This window comes from Pristiophorus japonicus, chromosome 2 (assembly GCF_044704955.1).
Source record: "Pristiophorus japonicus isolate sPriJap1 chromosome 2, sPriJap1.hap1, whole genome shotgun sequence".
NCBI classification, from domain to species: domain Eukaryota; kingdom Metazoa; phylum Chordata; class Chondrichthyes; family Pristiophoridae; genus Pristiophorus; species Pristiophorus japonicus.
Window position 1 is genome coordinate 47,584,691 of NC_091978.1, and position 24,342 is coordinate 47,609,032.

Consider the following 24,342-nt stretch of genomic DNA (forward strand, 5'->3'; position numbering starts at 1 on the left):
CGTTCTTTCATCATCGCTGGGTCAAAATCCTGGAATCCCCTTCCTAACAGCACTGTGGGAGTACCTTCACCACACGGACTGCTGTGGTTCAAGACGGCGGCTCACCACCATTTTCTCAAGGGCAGTTAGGGATGGGTAATAAATGCTGGCCTTGCCAGCGATGCCCACATCCTGGAACTAATATAATTTTGTTTTAAATCACATTCTCTCCTGAATGCTGAGTAAGTTTTATGAATATTGAACATAAGAACATAAGAATTAGGAACAGGAGTAGGCCATCTAGCCCCTCGAGCCTGCTCCACCATTCAAAAAGATCATGGCTGATCTGGCCGTGGACTCAGCTCCACTTACCCGCCCACTTCCCATAACCCTTAATTCCCTTATTGGCTAAAAATCTATCTATCTGTGATTTGAATACATTCAATGAGCTAGCCTCAACTGCTTCCTTGGGCAGAGAATTCCACAGATTCACAACCCTCTGGGAGAAGAAATTCCTTCTCAACTCGGTTTTAAATTGTCTCCCCCGTATTTTGAGGCTGTGCCCCCTAGTTCTAGTCTCCCCGACCAGTGGAAACAACCTCTCTGCCTATATCTTGTCTATCCCTTCCATTATTTTAAATGTTTCTATAAGATCACCCCTCATCCTTCTGAACTCCAACGAGTAAAGACCCAGTCTACTCAACCTATCATCATAAGGTAACCCCCTCATCTCCGGAATCAGCCTAGTGAATCATCTCTGTACCCCCTCCAAAGCTAGTATATCCTTCCTTAAGTAAGGTGACCAAAACTGCACGCAGTACTCCAGGTGCGGCCTCATCAATTGGAAACCTTCCAGTCCAAGTGGACATTCTTGATGAGTGGAATGGGTTCAAACTTAGATCAGAGCTGAAAACATAGTACACTAACCCACTGTGTTGTGTAGTTTATTTGCTCTCCCCATCTTGTTGAACTTGAGTACTAAGAGGAAGTTTTGCCCACATAATAACTTATGCACACTGAAAGCAATTCACTGGTTGGGAAATGTTTTGGGACAGCCTGAGGCGATAAGGTGCTTTATAACATATAAGTCCTTCTTACTAGGAGTCTGCTCAGTTGTGAAAAGAAACCGCTATCTATACCAGCTGTTATACAGTATGTAGAATGGTGCTTCAAGTCAGTGTTAATTCCATTATATAATGAACAGATAAAGAACACGATTTGAAGATCAGATTTATTTATTGCGTCATTTCATTTTATATATTAAATATAATATTCTCCACTGAATTAAGAGAGACTCACCATCAGTATCCTTTAAAAAAAATCCATTTATAGAATCATAAGAACTTACAGCACAGAAGAAGGCCATTCGGCCCATCGTGCCTGTGCTGGCTCTTTGAAAGAGCAGTCATCCTTAGTCCCACATCCCTGCTTTTTTCCGTAACCAAAGACTATTAACCAAGTAACCATTTCCAAGAACTCGTAGCTTTAAAGGAACAGCGTTTTCAGATTAAAAAGGTGAACAAATATGATGACATAAATCATGCTGTTTTACACTTGGAACCGATCATCGTTTAACCATCAGCATATTCGATGATAGGTCAGCATAGGCAGGAATGCGATCCTGCGATCATTCCCCCAATATAGAAAACAACTGAACTTGACAAAAAAAAACACATTTTATATAGAACTCCCCCTAATGTATGAAGTCTTATTCCATTCGCATTAAGAATTGGAGTAAAAGGCTGTGATCCAATAATGTCATTGTAGGACCGTTCTTACACTGAGTAGTCATGGAATGGCCAGAGTGGGAATGAGCCTCAAAGCAAGAGCACCTCTCTGCCAAAGCCTCTCACAACACAGTCTGTATTAAACAGTGGGTAATGAGTAAGCACTTGAGTAAACTCATGGCACTGAACTTGGACATCTGGAACATCAGGCGCTGGCACATCCTATGTATGTCCTTCCATCACACTGATATCTGCTATATTGCTTATGAGTCGAAACATGGGATGGCAACTGCTGGAAGGGGTTATCTGGAAGCCAAGACAGAGAATTAATGCTCATATATTCAAAGCTCGGCGGCTACCCAATGATGGAATTGCAGAGAAGCTAGCAGCTGCTGTATAAGGTCCACCGCTCTCTGCTGGAAGGAACATTCAAGGGGATATGGTGTGTGTCTGAGCTGTGGTCAGCAAGGTAGTGGCAATACACTTACACTTTCTATGGCAAGTTGTGCTGTTTACTATGGCACTCTTGAGGAGCTCCAGGTGCCTGTTATCAGAGAGGGCTCAAACCTACACTTGGCAGTTATCGAATAACCATCTCCTTGGGTGGCAAGGGGGAAGGAGGGTAGTGGGGTCTCTTCAGGGCTGAGAGAGCTCCAAGGCAACACACCTAGTGACAGGAGTTTGCTATAATACATTTGAGTCAGAGAAGTGTAGTGCACTCCAGGACACTATGGATTGACCAACCCAGTTCTCTCATGGAATCTGGTGGGGTAGACCTGTCACTGGTGGGTGGGATACTTAACCCCAAATAAATCTGCAAGCCAATGCACCAACAGAAGTAGCAGGACATACACTCATGCTCGGTGTTAGTTGGCTGTGTAGTTTTACTGGTTAAACTCCAGCAAAAAACTTCGGGGTGGTAAAGTTTGTGCCCGGGAAAAGTTTGCCCCTCAGTCAGCAAAATTCATCAGCTGGGCCCCGAGTGTGGGGTTGAATGCTAAGGGCACACCTCTCTTAGGGTGCTAGGCCAGCTGAGCAAGCTAAAATCCAGAGTTAAACAGCCAGCCTCGGAGCACTGTGAGAGGTGCCTGGGGAAGGAGAAGATACACGCTTGGTGGTTCCTACACCTCACCTCTGCCAATCTGTGCCTAAGCTCACTGAACTTGTGGAGTGTGTCTTTATGTGAAGACAGTGTGCACTCCATATAAAGCACAAGAAACTCTCCGGCTATAGATTTCAAAGTGGTTTGATTTGGTGGCTCAAACATGGTCATCGGTTTCTGTACATGGCTGAATAAAAATCAAATGTAAAATAAATAGTTTGAGGGGGGCGCGGGGTTATGTTCTTCTCTATCTTTTTCTTTCATTAATTCTCTCTCCCTTTCTTCAGGATCTAAATAGGCCCACAACAACTGCAGCCATGAGGGTGGGGACTCGCTGCCAGCTTTCCAATACAAGTACAACATCTGAAATCCGGAATCCTCGGGACTGAATCCGGGTTTTGCCAGATTTCGGACCTCGCCGCGGACCGAATCCGTGCCGGATTTTGAAGCTCGCCGCCCACCGATCCTCCGCTCCACACCGAAATGTCCGGTTTGCGGACAATTCCGGTTTTTGGAATTCCAAATTCAGGACGTTGCCTCTGTGATGCTTTTCGTGAGCCAGCCACTAAACTGCAAGAGCAGCAGCCTGAAGACAATTCATTCTTCAATTTTCACTCCCTCCTTGTAGGAATATGCCTGGCCTTCATTCAGTGCTGTCCCACTGAAGCTCAACCAAGATCAAGAACGCGGGGTATTGGTACAACTGGGCACAAACCCATGCCAGATTATTCTCTCGTGTCATGCATTTGAGCTCCAATAGTCTGCACTGAAAGATCATCAACAACAACCTACATTTATATAAAATTTTTAACAAGGCAAAATGTTTCACAGTGCTTCACAGTTTTGGTGAAGGGGTCAGACTTGAGCACGCATATTATGGGAGGTGACCAAAGGTGCAGTTTAAGTTTTTTTTGAAGATTTTGTATCATAAAGAGGTTTGGGGAGAAAGTTCCAGAGTGCGAGAGCAATATGGCTGGGCTTTCTGCCCTTGAGTATACAGTAGAGAGAAGGGCTGGTACACTGGTGAAGGCAGACTACACTAGAGGCATGAATGTAGGGTTGACGGGGAGAGAGGGTGGAGAACGGTTGTGAACATGAGGCTGAAGATATTGAAGAGGATGAACTGAAGAGATCAGCAGGGATGCTGGATGAGTCGGACCTTATCAGGATAGGAATCAAGCAGCGGAGATCTCAACGACTTGGAGTTTATAAAGGGTGGACCTTGGAAGGGGAAAGAATCGGAAAAGTTAAGTCTGGGGGTGATAAATACGCAAATGAGGGTTTCAAAGATGTAAATGATGCAGCAGTTGGCGGGGGGAGGGGGGGTTGCTGATAGGGATGGAGGTAGGTGATATTTCTAAAGTGGAAGTCTGCATCTCAGGCCAAACAGGACACCAAAGTTGCATGGCATCGGGGTTGACCTTGAGTGTGCATCCAGGAACAGGGGGAAAATCAGGGCCTGAGGCAGTGTTCGTGATGAAGGCTAAATAGCGGACTTCAGTCTCGCGTAAAGTTTGGACAAACTGCTGTCAGTCAGGCAGGCAGGCAGCGCAGTCAGAGTTGAAGGCTGTGTCGCAGGGGCAAACCTGGGTGTTGTCAACATAGTGAAAGCTGGTCCCATGTTCATGATTAAACAAGCTCTAACATTTTTTTAAATCTTTGGATACAAGCAATGCTGACAATGCAGCATTTATTGCCCCTCCCTAGTTGACCTTGGGGCATTAAGCAAAGAGGTGGGTGAGTGATCAAGATCTCAATCAGGAATGGATCAATGGATCAGGGAATGAGTGTTATGGAGAAGAGGAGTCTAGTGAGGGCCAAGGTAGAGCTAGAACAAAAGCTACAGTGTTTGAATCTGACTAGCAGCTTTGAAACAGAAGAGGAAAGGGCAGCTGAGAGTCATCAGTTCAGATATCACCATTTTAATTTTGTACCTGTTTACCCTTAGAAAGGGGTTCTGATGGTGAAACTGCTCTTTAAGACTAACACTGTATTCAACAAGCACTTTTTAAAACAATGTTGGTGAGTTAATTTACAACAATCACACAAATTACACAAATGTGAACAACACAAAAAAATAAAGAGCTTTACATCTTTTAACTAGTAGCTTAAAAATAAACGTGTGCTTTACAGGACAGAGGCAGAGTAAAGATGGATATTTCTGCTTGCAGCGTCGTGTTCAGATGTGACTTATCCTGGCTGTAAGAGAGCCATTGCTGTAAGTGGCACTTCCAACCAGCTCCCAGCACTTTTGTCTTAGGGAGATCTCAGAAATTCTACCTTTGACCCCGAGTATATTAATCAAAAGCATTTTTATTAAATTTTTTTTTAAAAACGCGTTCTTAAGATTCTTCTAAATATCCAGCTATAAATACACTGAAGTGCTTGGAAAACAACATTCCAAGATTGTGAGTTATCTGCATATCCAATGTACAAGGGCATTATATGGTTCTTGACCCAACCTTTGACCTATACAGAACCTATGATCGGATCTCACTCTATTTACAATGCCCATCTCTCAGGGGTCATTGTCACATCCTGCTGTGATATGGAAATGGGAGCTGATTCACTCTACCATAACTGTCCTCAACCTGTGCCACAGAAAGAAAATTCTAATTGCTGTCCCAGTACTATTATGGCTCATTGAACAGAATAATAAAGAACCTTCCTTTACAGCTTGACACCATCCTGCCAGTAACAATGAATGGCATGGTCAGTAAGGTACCAAGCCTTTTATCACAACATATTCCAGAAATATCCAGCTGAATCTTAGAGCGCCAGTCAGAACAAGCCAGTCTGATGGAATATTTCAGACTTTTATTACTATTGTACCCAACACAGAAACTCCACTATAGTCCCTGATGGACAAATGTTATAGCACTTTTGAAATGAGCTCTGAATGTGCATAATGCATTTAAGTGAACACCTAGCTTGGACTCTGCCCCACCCACTCAATCTCCCAAGAAAGGCAATCAACCATAGGTAAACCTCCGATAAAACTCTCCCTAATCCCCCTCCAAGACTGAGAACCTAGAGAAATTTGAGCTGATTAGACAGCCAACATGGATTTTTGATGGGTAAGTCATGTCTAACGAAGCTAATTGAATTTTTTGTGAAAGTAACCATAGTAGTAGACAGGGGACTGTCCGTGGATGTAGTTTATATGGACTACTAGAAGGCAATCAATGGAGTTCCACATAAGAGACTGTTAGATGAAATTAAAGCTCAAGGAATTGAAGGCAAATTATTGACCTGGTTAGGAGATTGGTTAGGTGGTAGAAGACAGAGTTGTGATAATGGGTATGTACTCAAATTGGAAGGAAATGACGAGTGGTGTTCCACAAGGGTCTGAGCTGAGGCCTCAACTATTCAATATATTTATTACTGATTTAGATAACACAATAGAGAACCATGTATCCAAGTTTGCTGAAGACACAACGATTGGTAGCATAGTAAGTCGTGTAGACAGTATCATAAAAATGCAAAGAGGCATTGAAAGATTGTGATTGAGCAAAACTGTGGTAAATAGATTTCAATGCAGGTAAGTGTGAGGTCATCCATGTTGGACCATAAAGGACAGATCCAAGTATATTTAAAATGTTGAAAAGCTAGGAACAGTGGATTTAGGGGTTTATGTCCACAGCTTCCTAAAATGTAGAAATCAGGTACAAAAAATAAATCAAAACGGCTAATGGAATGTTAGCCTTTACAACCAGAGGCTAAAATATAAAAGGGAAGTTTTGCTAGAGCTATACAAAGCACTGCTTAGACCTCATCTGGAGTACTGTACACAGTTCTGGGCATCGCATCTTAGAAAAGATATATTGGCCTTGGAAGGAGCGCAGTGCAGATTCACTAGAATGTTACCAGGGCTCCAAAGGTTAGATTATCAGGAGAGATTACATAAACTAGGCTTGTATTCCCTGAAATATAGAAGATTGGGGAGGGATTTGATTGAGGTTTTTTGTATTTGAAAGGAATTCATAGGGTAGAGGGTCATTTATTTCCGCTGGAGGAGGAATCTAGGAGAAGGAGACGAAACCTTAAAATCAGAACCAGGCCATTCAGGAGAGAAATTAGGAAACGCTTCTTCACAACTCTCTCATTCAAAAAGCAGTATAGATGCTACCTCAATTAGTAATTTTAAATCGAAGATCAATAGATTTTTGCTAGCCAATGGTATAAAAGAATATGGAGCCAAGGCGGGTAGATGGAGATCATCCGTGATGTCATGAATGGTGGAACAGGCTCGAGGGGCTAAATAGCCTACTCCTAATTCTGTGCTCCTATAAAAGGATATCAAACAAACCTTTAGGGCAATAACCAAACCCAGACATCCTCACATAGAACTCTAACCAGTTGCATTAGTTTCTCAAAGTTTCTTCCTGCCTCCAGAAAAGACAAATGAACAAATCTGTTAAAAATGTACCTATCCATACATCTACATTAATCATGCTTGTCCTCAACATGATAGGGACAATTACTGAATTTTAAATAGATGGAACGTTGTGGGAGCATGCCCCAAATTCCCAACACACATTCCAAGCAGGGAGAGCTCCCTGCCATGATTTCATGAAATTAGACCCCGATATTTCCATCATCAGGAACCAGCATATTTTGATCATCTCCATCCATACTCACCTATCTAAATCCATTTCCTAACCAGATCATGCTAATGAAGACAATGAGTCCTCTGAAAGAAGATCCTTCTTCGTTTGGTTCGGGGACAGCGAGAGCTGCTTTCTGACATGCTGGTAAAGGAGGAGAGCAAAGTGGAACAGTAGCATTGTGGTTATGTTACTGGACTAGCAACCCAGAGGGCTGGATTAAAAGTCGGAGACCAGAGTTGAAATCTGACCACGGCAGCTGGGGAGTTTAAACTCAGTTAATTAAATGAATCTGGAATTAAAAAGCTAGCATCAGTAATGGTGACGATGAAACTACCGGATTGTCGTAAAAATCCAACTGGTTCAGAAATGTCCTCCAGGGAAGGAAATCTGTTGTACTTACCTGGTCTGGCCTGGTGACTTCAGACCCACAGTAATGTGGTTGACTTTTAACTGTCCTTTGAAATGGCCCAGCAAGCCACTCAGTTGTACCAAACTGCTACAATAAAATCAGCACTGTGGGAGTACCTTCACCACATGGACTACAGCGGTTCAAGGCAGCGGCTCACCACCACCTTCTCAAGGGCAAATAGGGATGGGCAATAAATGCTGGCCTTGCCAGTGACATACACATCCCATGAACGAATGAATAAAAAAATACATTTGGACGTAAAAAGCCAAGTAACTAAGCGATGAGTCTGTAAAACCCAAAAGAAGAATCAGCAATTAATGCTATTATGGGCCCGAACTTGGTGGCCTAACCGCCCACTGCTGCCGAGTTTTTGGGGCGGTCTCCCCTTGGTGCCATTTTCTACTAGGCCTCCCGCCGGTGGGAGGGGAGGACCGGTGGGAACCGCTCGCTGACGCGCAAATTTCCTCCTGCCCGCCGAGCTGCCATATTGGTGCGGGCGGGAGTCGGTGGCAGCAGGGGGAAGGACCGTTGCGTGAATGTAGGTCTAACCCCAACGGTAAATAAGACCTGCAAAAAAAGGTTAGTGAACTTCTTTCATTTTTTTTCAGCGATTTAGGTGGATGGGGTCCCCTGAAGGTTTTCCAGTGGATTTTGTTTTGTGTAAATTTTTATTTTTATGTGCTTCACCCCCCCTCCCTGGGTCCGACTCAATCCTCAGCGGCACTTTGGCGAGGATTGCATTTGCGGCCGAGATTGGGAGCTCCCGCCCGCTGCCGCCCAGATTCACGGCGTAAATCGTTTTTTTGCCGCCGGGCAGTCTTTCAAAGACTTATTTTCCAAAGTTCCGTCAGGTATCCCACCGGTCCTTTGGGCGGAACTTAGCTTTCATCAAGTTCGGGCCCTAAATTTGGAAGATTTTTCTTGTGCTCATAAAAGAATCAAGTGGCTGAAAAATAACCTGGCTAACAATGAACATCCCTTAAAAGCTTGAGTTACCCCTTTGACCAAGTATCATCAAAAGAAGAGTCAAAGCATCATTGGAGACCTGATCTTTGTATATCTAATCACAGTAATAGCGTAACTAGTCTACTTATTGCATACTTATCTACCCATTAATGTGAAAAGATGGCCCATTCAATGAAGGGCAAAATGTGCACTAAGTAAAATTCGGTCTATCTAATCAGAATTTATAGGCCTGTCCACCACAGTGGTAGAAGCCCATTGTGCATCAGCTACAAATCTCCGTGTGGACCTGAAGAATGCCCTTGCTGTGCATGTGCAGAAAGTTGAAGATCTCAGTAGTCATCTTGTGAAACCCCGGCCGAGGTTTGACGTTGTCATAGTAATGGTGGGTGATGTACAACCCCGAGGGGTCCATGGGAAATGCCCAGAAACCATAGAGATGGACCTCTTCACACAGCTCCATGGCAGCTGTCACCAACATCAGGCCACTACTCAGTCGTTTGGCTCGGAGCCCTTGTCTCATCCAGAAACGGGAGACATTCTCAAGATATCGTGGATGGAAGTAGAACATGGATTGTTGGGACTCAAAATCGTCCAGGACATACTTGACCCTGAACGAGACGTCTGTGTTGCGGGTATTGTAGAAAGCTGGCATAACCACGGACGCATTTTCATAGGCCTGTAGGACTTCATAGAAGGGCCGCCTCCACTTGTCCAGTTTGTGGAATCTAAACGCAAAAACATCGAGTCTTTAGCATTTTTTAAAGTTTTGTTATTTTTTATGCCAGTGCTAAGCAATGAAAAAGTCTCTTAATATTTTTGTTCCCAGCACCAGTATCCCGCTAGTTTCCCATCGCCAGTATCCGCCATCAATGTCCCGCCGCCAATATCCGCCGTCAATATCCCGCCGCCAATATCCCATCGCCAGTATCCGCCATCAATATCCTGCCGTCAATATCCCATCGCCAGTATCCGCCATCAATATCCTGCCGTCAATATTCCATCGCCAGTATCCGTTGTCAGTATCCCATCGCCAGTATCTACCGTCAATATCCCGCCCTCCCAGATCAGGTGCAGCAAAAGCATGAAACAAGGTAAAACTCCCTCTACACTGGAACCAATTTTCACAGCCTCTATCCAGCGGGAACAGGACAGTAGCAGTCTGAAAATGGCAGTGCACACTTCCTGCTCCAGATGTGCTCACCACCATTTTCATCAGGGCAGCCGAGGGGCCAGCTTGTTCCAGTTAAAAGCCTACTCGTCATAAGCTGGTTGTAGGGCCGCAATGCAATTTTGAGGTGTCAATGGGTGGAGCGTGTACTGCCCTTAAATGCCAGTTATTGCATGATGGATAATGTGAGCAAACCCACCTGTCAGTTACAATGCTCGGATTTATTGTCACAATATCGGTCTTCAGGCCAACGTCCATGGTATATTTTTCAGAGATTGGTGGCAAATTACACCTAACACAAGAGCCAACAGCAAAATAAATAAGTACCAGTGGAGTTAATTCTGACTCTCTGTTTGAGATGGAAACTTCTACTCAGGTATTCAGTGGCTTACTCACCACTGTAAAACTGAATACTAAAAAGAGGCATTGTCACCCTGTAATGTAATGTTGGTGCAAGCTGTCCATACTCAGCCAACACAGGGCAAGGTGAGGCCATTGCATCACAATGACATAATTTGCCCTGTATTTACCCTATGTAGAAACTATTTGCATCCCATGATTAGATCCCAGCCTCCCATCAGTTTCTCTGGCATTGCCTGGGAAACGTATCCTGTACGAGTCACTGCTTTCAGGAGAGAAGAGGGGAAATTCTCAGTTGCAGCAGACGTAGTTACATCTTAGAAAGTTACACTGCATTTGGGCAAGCTACAGCTTCACATGAACAGATATAATAAAATATATAAACCGATGCAGGATGCACTGTCATATCCACGATGGGAGAGTTCATGGACTAAAGGGATAAGCTTCAAATGGCTTTGTCTCTTTTCAGGCTTTTATTATGTTCTTATGTGTCAGTGTCCCAAGGGGAGGAGGAGAGTAAAAGGGGAGAAATTGGTAAAAATCAAACAAACTTTACAAATATAAACCTACCCATAGAAAATAGGGCTCAATGCCCTACCCCAGTAGCTTGTTCCACAAGTTCATTAACTTTTGGGTGAAAGGGGGCCATTGCTGGACCACCAGGGAGCGGGGTGCTGTGGCAGCAGCCCATCACACAATCGGAGTGCCGGGCTGCAAGATCGCGGCACAGGATGCTACCGAATTTTCGCTCCGGGTCGAAAACAGGTCACTGCACACAGTGATGACGCCATCATCGCCAGCACAGCGGCCGGGGTGCTACCGGTTCGCACCGTCGCCAACCTCCCGCAGAATTTCACGGGATTCGGTAGCCGCGCTTGGGCGAAAAGTCGCTTGGGCCCCGTTAGAGCCCCCTGGGGGTACTAACAGGAAGCGCAAACGACTCGAATTTCTCCTCCCTAATCATTAAAACTTGTATGAGTCTTTCACCACAGCCAACAAATTGCTTCAGTCAATTCCCTTCATAATCTTGAAAACTTTCACTGGGCAACTCAACCTCCTTAACCTCTTTTCAGAACTTAGAGAAACTCCCATGGTGAAAACGGCCTAGAAATTCTATGGGGATTCTCTCGATCTCCCGCTATAACCTCAGCGAGGAACAAGTGGAAATCCCAGAAAAGCAACGCATAGTCATTCCCCGTTGTTCTTCTGGGGTGCCTCCGATCTCCCGCTGACATTATGGCCAGAGATCAGCAGAATGTCCGCAGAATTTCTGGGCCCATATCTCTATAGATGTAATAAACATTTAAACATTTATTTTCTGGAAAGCATTCCCTGAAGATTTGTCTGTTCCACTATAGCACAAGGAAAGGCACTGCTCAGTCATACCTGAACACGAAATCTGTAGAGTCAATCTCGTTCCCGCACCTGCTGTTCTTCAGGATTCCTCCATTCCCAACCACTGCACATTTCTTAAACTGGGAGCGTGAATACGGCATTTCCTATGAAGCGGAAACCCCAAAAAACAACTATAGATAACAAGGACTGGACAGCATGGGTTGTTGTCATGACAGTGTAAAGCTAGAGTCAAAATCCAACCCAGATGAAAGAGATCAAAGTCTCATTTATCCCTCACATGCATAGATATACACAGACACACATAAGCATACATGTGCATATACATCAATATACCTGTATGAATCTCCTTCTATGTGTGTGTAGATCTATTTTTTGTGGGTAGATGTGTATAATGTATGAAATATGTAAAAATTTACAACACACACATACGCATGTGTGTGTGTACGTGTATTAAATATACACAAATATATACATGTTGATACATTAAAGATCATGCCCCCCCAAAAATTAGATACCGTATATACTCGCGTATCCGGCGATCTCGCATATCATGCGACCCCTAAATTTTCGTCCCCAAAACATGATTTTACCATATATCTCATGTATCATGCGAGTCACTTTTTTGAGATCGAATACAAACCTTAACATGAAACATCGAGTGGATTCTGCTCTCTCTCCGTACTCTCTCTCCGTACTCTCTCTCCGTACTCTCTCTCCGTACTCTCTCTCCGTACTCTCTCTCCGTACTCTCTCTCCGTACGCTCTCCCCGTACTCTCTCTCCGTACTCTCTCTCCGTACTCTCTCTCCGTACTCTCTCTCCGTACGCTCTCCCCGTGCTCTCTCTCCGTACTCTCTCTCCGTACTCTCTCTCCGTACTCTCTCTCCGTACTCTCTCTCCGTACACTCTCCCCGTACTCTCTCCCCGTACTCTCTCCCCGTGCTCTCTCTCCGTACTCTCCCCCCCCGACCTCCGCGACTCTCTCTCCCCCCCCGACCTCCGCGACTCTCTCTCCCCCCCCGACCTCCGCGACTCTCTCTCCCCCTGAAGAGAAGAATTTCAGCAGGAGTCAAATGGATTTTTTTTTGCATTGGGAGGATGTAGTTAGTGGTGTGCTGCAGGAACTTGGCTTGTTTTCCACATAAACTAATGATTTGGTCATGAGTATCGAGGAACTAATATCAACCAGAGATATTCGATTTACAACCATCATGGAGAGTGAGAGGAGAAACCAAGAGAAATGTCTTTACATAGAGGATTGTTGGAGCATGCCGAGATTCAGCGTGGATACGGTCTGCTTAACAGCCTAACAGCCCAATCTTGGCCAGCACTTCACACCCACAAATTTTGTATCTCGCGTATCATGCGACCCCCCAAATTTAGGTTACAATTTAGGTCTTCAAAAGTCGCATGATACGCGAGTATATACGGTACATATATACACAAAGCCACTCAGATATAGGTTTCATGCGAATGGCCACATGTTTTAGCCAACCTGCACTGGGATGAAACCTCTATGGAATGTATTTCCTATCAGCAAAGTTAGGTTGGAATGGTCAACATGCTTATACTATATTCCTAGCCCAGCAGGCTGAGCAGCCCCCAGCCTGCGAGCACCATCGGAGCAGGCCGGGGAGCGGAAGGAGCAGTGTGGCGGCACACCACTCCAGGGAGCAGCACGTGCTGGAGCAAGAGAGCAACGGCAGCGAAGAGGGGCATCACCAAGATCCAGGTCGGTGATTGGAGCGTGGACAGGTACAGCAGGAGCGGCGAGGTCGGGGCGAAGAATCGGCGAGAGATTGTAGAGGGACAAGGAAAGAAAGATAAAGGCAACTGCATCTGAGGTGTTTGGTGCTTGCTGGTCCCATCTCTGAAGCCACATGTTTAGATTAAGGCACACTTACCCAAGTATGTCTGATGACACCTTCCTCCGTCATCTATACTTCACGAGGGATGCTGGCACCAGGTTATGCTGTCTTATCAAACACAACCTATAGGCCAGTTTCACCAAAGGGACAGCACTGCTGCTGCAAAGCATTACATTTCTAGTCTATTGGATGCTAACAACTGGTGACATTTCCTAGTTCCATCCATCTGTTATGCACCAATGCATCAACAAACTGACAGAGGAAAGACAGGGCATCCAAAGCTAGAGCTCCCTCTACAAAGGAAATAGGGGTTAAAATAAAACAGAAAAAGGAGCCTTATGACAAATGTCAGGTACAGAATACAGTAGAAAAATAGGTAGAATACAGAGAATGCAGTGGGAAACTGACAAAGGGTATAAGATGGGCAAAGAAAGAATATGAGATAAGATTAGTGAGTAACATAAAAGGGAACCCAAAAGTCTTTTATAAACATACAAGTAGTATAAGGTTAGTTAAAGGAATGGTGGGGCTGATTAGAGACACAAAAGGACATCTGCTTGTGGAGGCAGAGGGCTTGACTGAGGTATTGAATGACTACTTTGCATCGGCCTTCACAAAAGAGGATGAAGTTAATGTCACATTAGAGGAGGGCAGAGTACAGATATTGGATAGGATAACAATAAATAGAAAGGAGGTGCTAGATAGGTTGGCATCACCCAGTCCAGGTGGGGTGCATCCTAGGTTGCTGAAGGAAGCAAGGGTGGACATGGCAGAAGCTTTGACCACAATCTTTTAATCCTCCTTAGATATGGTAGTAGTGCTAGAGGACTGAAGGATTGCAAATGTAATGCCCTGATTCAAAAAAGGGGAGAGGGATAAACCTGCTAACTACAGTCCAGTCAGTCTAACGTCAGTGGTAGGAACACTACTAGAGGCCATTGTCAAGGACAAAATGAATACTCACTTGGAGAAGCAGGGGTTAATAAGGGTCAGACAGTATGGATTTATTAAAGGCAAATCGTGTCTGACTAACCTGATTAAGTTATTTGATGTAACAGAGGGTTAACGAAGGTAGTGCAGTATGGACTTTCAAAAGGCATTTGATAAAGTACCACATAATAGACTTATTCTGCAAATAAAGGGACGGTGGTAACATTCATATATAATTGGCTAAGGAATATGTTGGATACAGAGAGCTAAATATTGCAGAAAGCATAGAGGGATATAGAAAGTGCAGAGGTGAAATTACAAAGGATAGTAGGAAAGCAAAGAGAGAGCATGAAAAAAATATTGGCAAGTAACATCAAAGAAAACCCAAAAATGTTTTATAAATACATAAAGAGCAAGAGGATAACTAAAGAAAGAGTAGGGCCTATTCGTGACCAAAAAGGTAACCTGTGTGTGGAGGCAGAAGACGGGAATATGATTCTTAATGAATACTTTGTGTCTGTTTTCACAGAAGAGAGGGACAATGCAGATATTAAAGTTAAGGAGGAGGGGTGTAAAATATTACTTGAGATAAACATATTGAAAAGTACTAAAGGGTTTAGCATCTTTGAAAGTAGATAAGTCGCCAGGCCAGTATGAAATCTATCCCAGGCTGTTAAGAGAAACAAGAGAGGAAATAGCAAAGGCTCTAATCATTATTTTCCAATCCTCTCTGGCTACAGATGTGGTGCCAGACTGGAATACTGCTAACGTTGTACCATTATTTAAAAAGCAAGAAAAGGGTAGACCGAGTAATTACAGACCAGTAAGCCTAACTTTGGTGGTGCACAAATTATTGGAAAAAATTCTGGGGGACAGTATTTAGAAAGGTGTAAATTAATCAAGGACAGTCAGCATGGATTTGTTAAAGGAAAGTTTTGTCTGACTAACTTAATTGAACTTTCTGACGAGATAACAAGGAGGGTCGATGAGGGTCGTACATGATGTAGACTACATGGATTTCAGCAAGGCATTTGACAAGGTCCCACAGGGCAGACTGGTCAAAAAAGTAAAAGCCCATGGGATCCAAGGGAAAGTGGCAAATTGGACCCAAAATTGGCTCAGTGGCAGGAATCAAAAGGGTCATGGTCGATGGATGTTTTTGTGGCTGGAAGGCTGTTTCCAGTGAGGTTCCACAAGGCTCAGTACTAGGTCACTTGTTTTTTGTGATGCATTCAATGATTTAGACTTCAATATAGGGCGCATGATTAAGAAGTTTGCAGGTGATACAAAAATTGGCCGTGTGGTTGATAGTGAGGAAGAAAGCTGGAGACTGCAGGAAGGTATGAATGGACCGGTCAAGTGGGCAGAAAAGTAGCAAATGGAATTCAATCCGGAGAAATGTGAGGTAATGCATTTGGGAGGACTAACAAGGCAAGGCAATACACAATAAATGGTAGGATACTGAAACGTGTAGAGGAGCACCGAGAGACCTTGGGGTGCATGTCCGCAGATCCCTGAAGGTAGGTCAGGTAGCTAAGGAGGCATATGGGAATCATTCCTTTATTAGCCGAGGTATAGAATACAAGAGCAGGGAGGTTATGTTTGAACTGTATAAAACACTAATTAGGCCATAGCTAAAGTAGTGCATGCAGTTCTAGTCATCACATTACAGGAAAGATGTGATTGTGCTAGAGAGGGTACAGAGGTTATTTACAAGGATGTTGCCTGGACTGGAGAATATTAGCTATGAGGAAAGATTGGATAGGCTGGGGGCGTTTTCTTTGGAACAGAGGAGAGTGAGGGGAGACTTAATTGAGGTGTATAAAATTATGAGGGGCCTAGATAGAGTGGATAGGAAGGACCTATTTCTCTTTGCAGAAAGGTCAATAACCAGGGGGCATAGATTTAAAGTAATTGGTAGAAGGATTAGAAGGGAGTTGGAGGAGAACCTTTTTCTCCCAGAGGGTGGGTGGGGGTCTGGAACTCACCGCCTGAAAGGGTGATAGAGGTAGAAACACTCATTACCTTTAAAAAGTACTTGGAGTGCCATAACCTACAAGGCTACGGGCCAATAGCTGGAAAGTGGGATTAGGCTGGATAGTTCTTTTTCTTGGCCAGCGCAGACGCAATGGGCCAAATGGCCTCCTCCTTTGCCATAAATTTCTATGATTCTATGAATAGGAGGCAGAGAATTGGTGGTGGATGATTTTCTGACTAGAAAGAAGTATGCAGTGGGGTTCCCCCAGGGTCAGCATTAGGACCATTGCTTTTCTTGTTACATATAAATGACCTGGACTTGGGTATAGGGAGCACAATTTCCAAGTTTGCGGATGATACAAAACTTGGCAACGTAGTAAATAGGGGGGAGGATAGCAGCAGATTTGAGAAGGACATAGACAGACTGATGAAATGGGCAGACACGTGGCATGTGCAATTTAATGTGGATAAGTGTAAAGTGATGCACTTTGGGAGTAACAACATGGAGAGCCAGTATAATCTAAACGTTACTATTTTGAGCGGGGTGCACATCAAGAGGCACCTGGGGTGTATATTCACAAATCTTTGAAGGTGGCAGGGCAAGTTGATAAAGCAGTTAAGAAAATGTATGGATACTTGGTTTTGTAAATCGGGGCAGGTTTTTTGTGCCTTCTTCCGTGAAGACAGACAAAAAGTACTTGTTTAATTTCTCTGCCATTTCCTTATTCCCCATTATAATTTCTCCTGTCTCAGCCTGTAGGGGACCCACATTTACTTTTGCTAATCTTTTCCTTTTTTACATACCTATAGAAGCTTTCACAGTCTGTTTTTATGTCTCTCGCAAGTTTACTCTCGTATTCTATTTTTCCTTTCTTAATCAATTTCTTGGTCCTCTTTTGCTGGATTCTAAAATCCTCAAGGTTGAATACTCTTTTTGGCAATATTATAAGCCTCTTCCTTTGAGCAAATACTATCTTTAATTTCTCTTGTTAGCCACGGTATAACCACTTTTCCTGTGGGATTTTTGTGCCTTAAAGGAATGCATATTTGTTGTAAATGATGTATTAATTCTTTAAATGCTAGCCATTGTTTGTCTAATATCACACCTTTTAATGTAATTTCCCAATCTACCTTAGCCAACTCGACCCTCATACTTCATAGTTTGCTTTGTTTATATTTAAGACCCTAGTTTCGGATTTAACTAAATCACTTTCAAATTCAAAATAAAATTCGATCATATTATAGTCACTCTTCGCCAAATGCCCTTTTACTACAAGGTTATAAATTTTTCTCATTGCAATTGACATTCAGATGACAGCAGTTCCATTCTTAAATTAAAAAAAGGCTTTATTGAATTGAAGGTTGTAATTTTCTTGTAGGTTATATGGAAATTGTAGATATAGATATTGAAGATATTACATAGATTTGTACATTTTAGTAGCTGTGTACATTGAGAACTGACAGGGCCATAGCTTTTCTTGGAATGGGGACTTGGGTTAGAAACTTTGGCCCCAAGTTTCCACATGATTTGCTCCTGATTTTTAGGAGCAACTGGTGGAGAACGGAGTATCTTAGAAATCGCAATTCTCCACATTTAAGTTTTCTGCAGTTCTAGTCATGTAGAACAGTTTCACTTTGGAACAGAATTTTTTTTCAAAAGGGGGCGTGTCCAACCACTGACGCCTGATTTGAAAGTTTCCACAGTGAAAACGTACTCCAAACTAACTTAGAATGGAGCAAGTGAAGATTTTTGTAGGCCTGAAAAAACCTTGTCTACACATTAAAAAAATCAGGCGCAGGTTACAAATCAGGCGTCTGGAACGAGGTGGGGGGTGGGGCGGGGGAGGGAAGTCATTACATTCTACAATAAATCCTTAGTTATACTTATACAAATATTATACAAATAATTCCAACCTGAATAAAAATTTATAAGCAAAGAAAAGATTAAATAAACCATGTTCCTACCGGTGTGAAAGTGCTTCAGGCAGTGAGAAGGCTGCAGGAAACCTCACAAGTTGAGGCAGCCGTTCCCAACGGCAGGGGGGGAGGGGGGGAAGGCCGCCCTGCCGTCGGTCGGGCCCGTCGGGAAACGGCTGCCTCAACTTCTGAGGCTTCCTGCAGCCTTCTCACTGCTGCAAGAAGCCTCAGTGCTGATCATGGAAGGGCAATGTGGTTTTATTAAAAAATTTTAAAAATTGAACAGCTACAAAGAACTACAAAAATGGCTGAGTGCCAATGTTTCCTTCACACTGCGCGAACGCTCCAATGCGCTCGCGCAGGGTTGCCGGCACGAAAAAAACTCATTTAAATGGTACCCGCCCCCTCCCACTTACAAAATCAGCGCGAGTGGTAGGCTCCGCCCCCTGGGCGCCGCGCCAAGCTGACATCGAGCTGCAAAGCGCTTGAGAATAGCGTGTTTTTTTTCAGGCGCCGTTTTAGGCGCGAAAAACGGGCGCCCAGCTCGGAGGGGCACCTGTTTTGCCGCGTGTGGAAACTTGGGGCCATAGAAATTAAGTGCAGGAGTAAGCCATTCGGCCCTTCAAGCCTGCACCACCATTCAATATGATCATGGCTGATCATGCAACTTCAGTACCCCATTCCTGCTTTCTCTCCATACCCCTTGATCCCTTTAGCCATAAGGGCCACATCTAACTCCCTTTTGAATATATCTAAACAAACTGGCCTCAACAACTTTCTATGGGAGAGAATTCCACAGGTTCACAATTCTCTGAGTGAAGAAGTTTCTCCTCATCTCGGTCCTAAATGGCTTACCCCTTATCATTAGACTGTGATCCCTGGTTCTGGACTTCCTCAACATCGGAAACATTCTTCCTGCATCTAGCCTGTCCAATCCCATTATATATTTCTATGAGATCCCCTCTCATTCTTGAACAGGTATATGGATCAACAGCATAAGGTAAGGTTTGGGCAGTGAGTAGTTTCTGAGAATGCTGATATGGGCAGTGGGGAGCCAGAATTTCCCCAGTCGTTCTGCAGAGGTTTCGAGAGATTGAGAGGCAAACAGAACTTGGATAGGTTTTTCCCTCAGGCTGTTTTCCCAACTCATTGTGCAACCTGTATATAATTGGCTCAGATTGTCTTACAATTGCTTTGTTCACATTTGTTGTGGATGTGTCAGGTTGCCCAATAACCGACGGATGTAGAAATAAGAACTGAGCTAGCTTGCAGGCTGCCCTTTGAGAGCATGCGAAACTTACTTCACACTACTGGGCCAACTCCAAATAGTTCTCTATCACTTGAAAATAATCAAAGAACATTAAAAAGAAAATAGGAACAGGAAACAGCCATTAAATCCATTCCATTTTCCCACCTTATCCCTCATTGCTGTCACTCTGGAAACATATCCAGTAGTTTCTTGAGCCCATTTCTACTGTTGGCATTCCCTGGTAAATTATATTAAGTTTCTTACCGTTGTGAAAAAGTTCCAATTGTCTTTCATTCTTAATTTCAAGTTCCCAATTAATGACCTCTTGCAGCCCCAGAATTGCCAGTAACAAGGTGCACTTCTGCTTATGGCTGGAAATGGCTGTTAGCCGCTGAGTCCTCAGTACTGCCTGATCACCTTACCTTCGGAAACAATTCAAAGACTTCAGCACCGATGAAGAGAAAGCCACTGCTGTCCACTTCATACTTCAGCTTGATGCCCTTGGGGGTGTTCTTCTGCGTTGTAAATAGAAAAGCAGGAGCATTGCAGCATCGAGTCAAATGAGACCTAAGTAACAAAGAGGGATGATGTAAGCACAAGTTGAGCGATTTTAGGAGTTCATACGGGCAGCTTGGAAACAAACTTGACTAAAAGGGGAGATTTATATACTGTGGAAGATCACCAACAGGCAGATATGAAGATAGAAGGGGAGGTTTTTCTGCTCCTGCACTCAGGTGCACTGGATGCACCAAATATCAGAAATATCGGGTAAGTCGAGGCACACACCTGTAAAGGAACCCATCTGATCTTTCTTCCACTTACATGAATGGAAGGACATTCGGGCAAGCTTCATTACAGACATGTGCTCTGACCCATCTAACTTTGAGATATTCGCTGGGATTTTTTTCTAGGACAATCTCCGAGTAATTCAGAAATATGTATGAACAAGCCACCAGCAAACAGACACTAAGTGCCAAAATGGAGGCCAATCTACAATAAGGTTTATATACATGAAGAATAGAGGAACACTCAAAGAAGTAGGAATATAATGCTTGAACTGGAGGTTGTTATGGCAGTAGAGAACTATGATATGAACAACAACTTGCATTTATATAGTGTCTTTAACTAGGATTACAATGGCGATACATACGAGCGTAATCAGACAAAAATAGTGTCACCGAGCCAAAGGAGGAGACATTAGGACAGATGACCAAAAGCTTGGCCAAAAAGGTAGGTATTAAGGAGCGTCTTAAAGCAGCAGAGAGAGGTGAAGAGGGATTCAGGGAGAGAATTCCAGAGCTTAAAGCCTAGACAGCTGATGCACATGTAATAGGGATATCAGAAGCATGGCTGGTAATAAATACAACATCTCGATTATTGAAAGTGGAAAATCAGGAATACTAACTAATTACCCCTGCTGTAAAACGCACTTGTCTGGACGATGCTCAGATCCTGGACTGGGTTTTGTAGGGTTGCCTTCACAGATAATTATCCTGTACATATTCACTGTCTAGGTTTGTATATGAAGAATGGCTATTTGAAATGAGGTACTGGAGGACTGCTCGTGCCCATGGAACCATACCCCAGGAAGCGGAAGCAGTCAGTGTGCATTCAGGAAAGGAGAGAAGAAAACTAGAGGGAAATAAAAGCGTTGATACAAGCTCAGGTCAATTATCCAGTTAAGAATGCTGAACCATAATCAAGCCATGGCCTCATTTCATCCACATATGCTAGAAAATGAGTCAATTCTGTGCATACTAAGTGGGTTTTTTTTCAATATTTTCATTCATACTGAATGAGTGGGCTACGGTACAGTCTCACAAACAGGCTGTTATTTCAAGAGGATTTGGCAGTGCTAAAGAGCTCTAACACAGGGTGCCACAGAGCAGCTAGACTCAAGACCCACGTTGTTAAGTTCCTAATCGCAGTTTCATTGTGTGGCGGTTCTGAGCAGAGGCTAGGAAAATTAGAGGAGAAGTCATCCCCAGGCCACTCCGAGCAATCAGGTTCAAGTGAGCATTGTGAAAGGTAGAAGAGCAAGTTATTATTTAAATGGAGAAAAATTGCAAAGTGTTGCAGTACAGCGGGACCTGGGGGTCCTGATGCATGAAACACAAAAGGATAGTATGCAGGTACAGCAAGTGATCAGGAAGGCCAATGGAATCTTGGTCTTTATTGCAAAGAGGATGGAGTATAAAAGCAGGGCAGTCTTGCTACAGTTATACAGGGTATTAGTGAGGCCGCACCTAGAATACTGTGTACAGTTTTGGTTTCCATATTTACGAAAGGATATATTTGCTTTGGATGCAGCTCAGAGAAGGTTCACTAGGTTGATTCCGGAGATGAGGGGGTTGACTTATGAGGAAAGGTTGAGTAGATTGGGCCTCTACTCATTGGCGTTCAGAAGAATGAGAGGTGATCTTATCGAAATGTATAAAATTATGAGGGGGTTTGACAAGGTGGATGCAGAGAGGATGTTTCCACTGATGGGGGAGACTAGAACTAGAGGGCATAATCTTAAATGGGCGGCCCCTTATTCTAAAACTGAGATGAGGAGAAATTTCTTCTCTCAAAGGGTTGTAAATCTGTGGAATTCGCTGCCTTAGAGAACTGTGGAAGCTGGGACATTGAATAAATTTAAGACAGAGATAGACACTTTTTTAACCGAGAAGGGAATAAGGGGTTATGAAGAGCGGGAAGGGAAGTGGAGCTGAGTCCATGACCAGATCAGCCATGATCGAGGGGCTGTATGGCCTACTCCTGCTCCTGTTTCTTATGTTATGCAAGAGCATGCCACTAGGATGCTCCTGCTGACGGAAGTGGCAAATGGAGACTTTATTCGGAAAGAGGAAAAAAGGTAGCTAGAGGAAGCTATTCCCAAACGCAAAAAATGCAAAGCATCTAGAAAAGTCCAAAAACAAAGCCAGACTTCAGTCCGAGGGCAGGTTTCAACTCTTGGCGGCAACAGACAGCAATCCTGTGTGTGAGTGCAGGTTGGAGACAAAAAACAGAAAACACTCAGCAGGTCAGGCAGCATCCGTGGAGAGAGAAACAGAGTTAAAGTTTCAGGTCGATGACCTTTCGTCAGGACTGGAAAAGGTAGAGATGTAACAGATTTTTAAGCAAGTGTGGGGGCAGGGAAAGGGGGAAAGGGAGGAAAGAACAAAAGGAAAGGTCTGTGATAGGGTGGACGGCAGGTGTGGTTAAATGACAAAAGGGATGATGGTGCGAGGCAAAAGGAGATGGTAATGGGACAATAAAAGAAACAAAAAGGTGGGTCTAGAGGAGCTGAAAATGACAAAAGCAGAATCATTATCAGCAACTGCTGCCTGAAAAAATGAAAGCAGTGGTTATGATCTGAAATTGTTGCACTCAGTGTTGGTCCCGGAAGGATGTAAAGTGCCTCATTGAAAGATGAGCTGCTGTTTCTCGAGCTTCATTACTGGTCAGGTGGGCAGAACAGTGGCAAATGGAATTCAATCTGGATAAGCGTGAGGAAATGCATTTGGGGAGGTCTAACAAGGCAAGGGAATACAAATTAAATGGTACGACACTGAGAGGTGTAGAGGAACAAAGGGACCTTGGAGTGCAGGTCCACAGATCCCTGAAGGTAGCAGGCCAGGTAGATAAGGTGGTTAAGAAGGCATACGGAATACTAACCTTTATTAGTCGAGGCATGGAATACAAGAGCAAGGAGGTAATGCTTGAACTGTATAAAACACTGATTAGGCTGCAGCTGGAGTACTGTGTGCAGTTCTGGTCACCGCATTACAGGAAGGATGTGATTGCACTGGAAAGGGTGCTGAGGAAATTTACAAGAACGTTGCCCAACTGGAGAATTTTGGCTATGATGAAAAATTGAATATGCTGGTTCTGTTTTCTTTGGAACAGAGGAGGCTAAGGGGAGACCTGATTGAGGTATATAAAATTAGAGGGGCCTGGATAGAGTGGATAGGAAGGACATGTTTCCCTTGGCTGGGGGTCAACAACCAGGGAGCATAGATTTAAAGTAATTGGGGGGGGGGGGGGAAAGAGAGGAGAGGTTTAGAGGAGATATGAGGGGAAATTCCTAACCCAGAGGGTGATGGGGGTCTGGAACTCACTGCCCGAAAGAGTGGTGGAGACAGAAACCCACACCACATTTAAAAAATACTTGGATGCGCACTTAAAGTGCCATAACCTACAGGGTTACAGACCAAGAGCTGGAAAGTGGGATTAGGCTGGATAGCTCTTGGTTGGCCGGCACAGACACGATGGGCCGAAAGGGCCTCCTTCTGTGCTGTAAATTTCTATGATTCTATTAGGAGGTATAGGACAGGGAGGTCAGAGTGGAAGTGGGGCAGAGAATTAAAATGACTAGTGAAATGAGCTACATTCAGAGTTAGATAATACAGCCCCAGATTTAGACTCAGTCCACATGGCTAGGATACAGTGCAAGTTGGAGGCCTGGCAGATTTTAACTGCCAGGCCGCTCATTTGAACCCTGCTCCTTCGAGTCCCAATAAGTAATGTTTTCTTTAACTTGCTTAGTGTGCTTTACTGTTTTTCCGACAGGTTCACCTGTTGGGACGACCAAGGCAGGCGTAGCACTCAGGAGTGAATTAAAATACCATTGGGGTCCCATGTTACATCAAGGATTTGCATTTATTAATGAGGCTCTTGCTCTATTTTAACTGCGCCAGCTGAGTGGGGAGCGTTAAAACTGTCCACTTGGACTCTTGCCCC

The 24,342-nt window shown here is 43.9% G+C and overlaps 1 protein-coding gene across 7 annotated transcripts in view; it reads right to left on the reverse strand.

Moving 5' to 3' along the window:
• Positions 1–4,714: 4,714 nt before the first annotated feature.
• st8sia5 (ST8 alpha-N-acetyl-neuraminide alpha-2,8-sialyltransferase 5) overlaps positions 4,715–24,342 on the reverse strand; it is a 64,157-nt gene continuing 44,529 nt past the window's right edge. For 6 of the 7 annotated variants that reach the window (XM_070866941.1, XM_070866940.1, XM_070866937.1 and 3 more), the window contains 4 exons: positions 20,040–20,184; positions 11,708–11,820; positions 10,161–10,253; positions 4,715–9,518 (listed from right to left, as the gene is read on the reverse strand). In XM_070866941.1, the coding sequence (XP_070723042.1) occupies positions 9,056–9,518; positions 10,161–10,253; positions 11,708–11,820; positions 20,040–20,184 (814 nt within the window). In that variant the 3' untranslated portion in view covers positions 4,715–9,055. The remainder of the gene's footprint in view (positions 9,519–10,160; positions 10,254–11,707; positions 11,821–20,039; positions 20,185–24,342) is intronic. The other variant, XM_070866939.1, reaches the window with a different exon arrangement.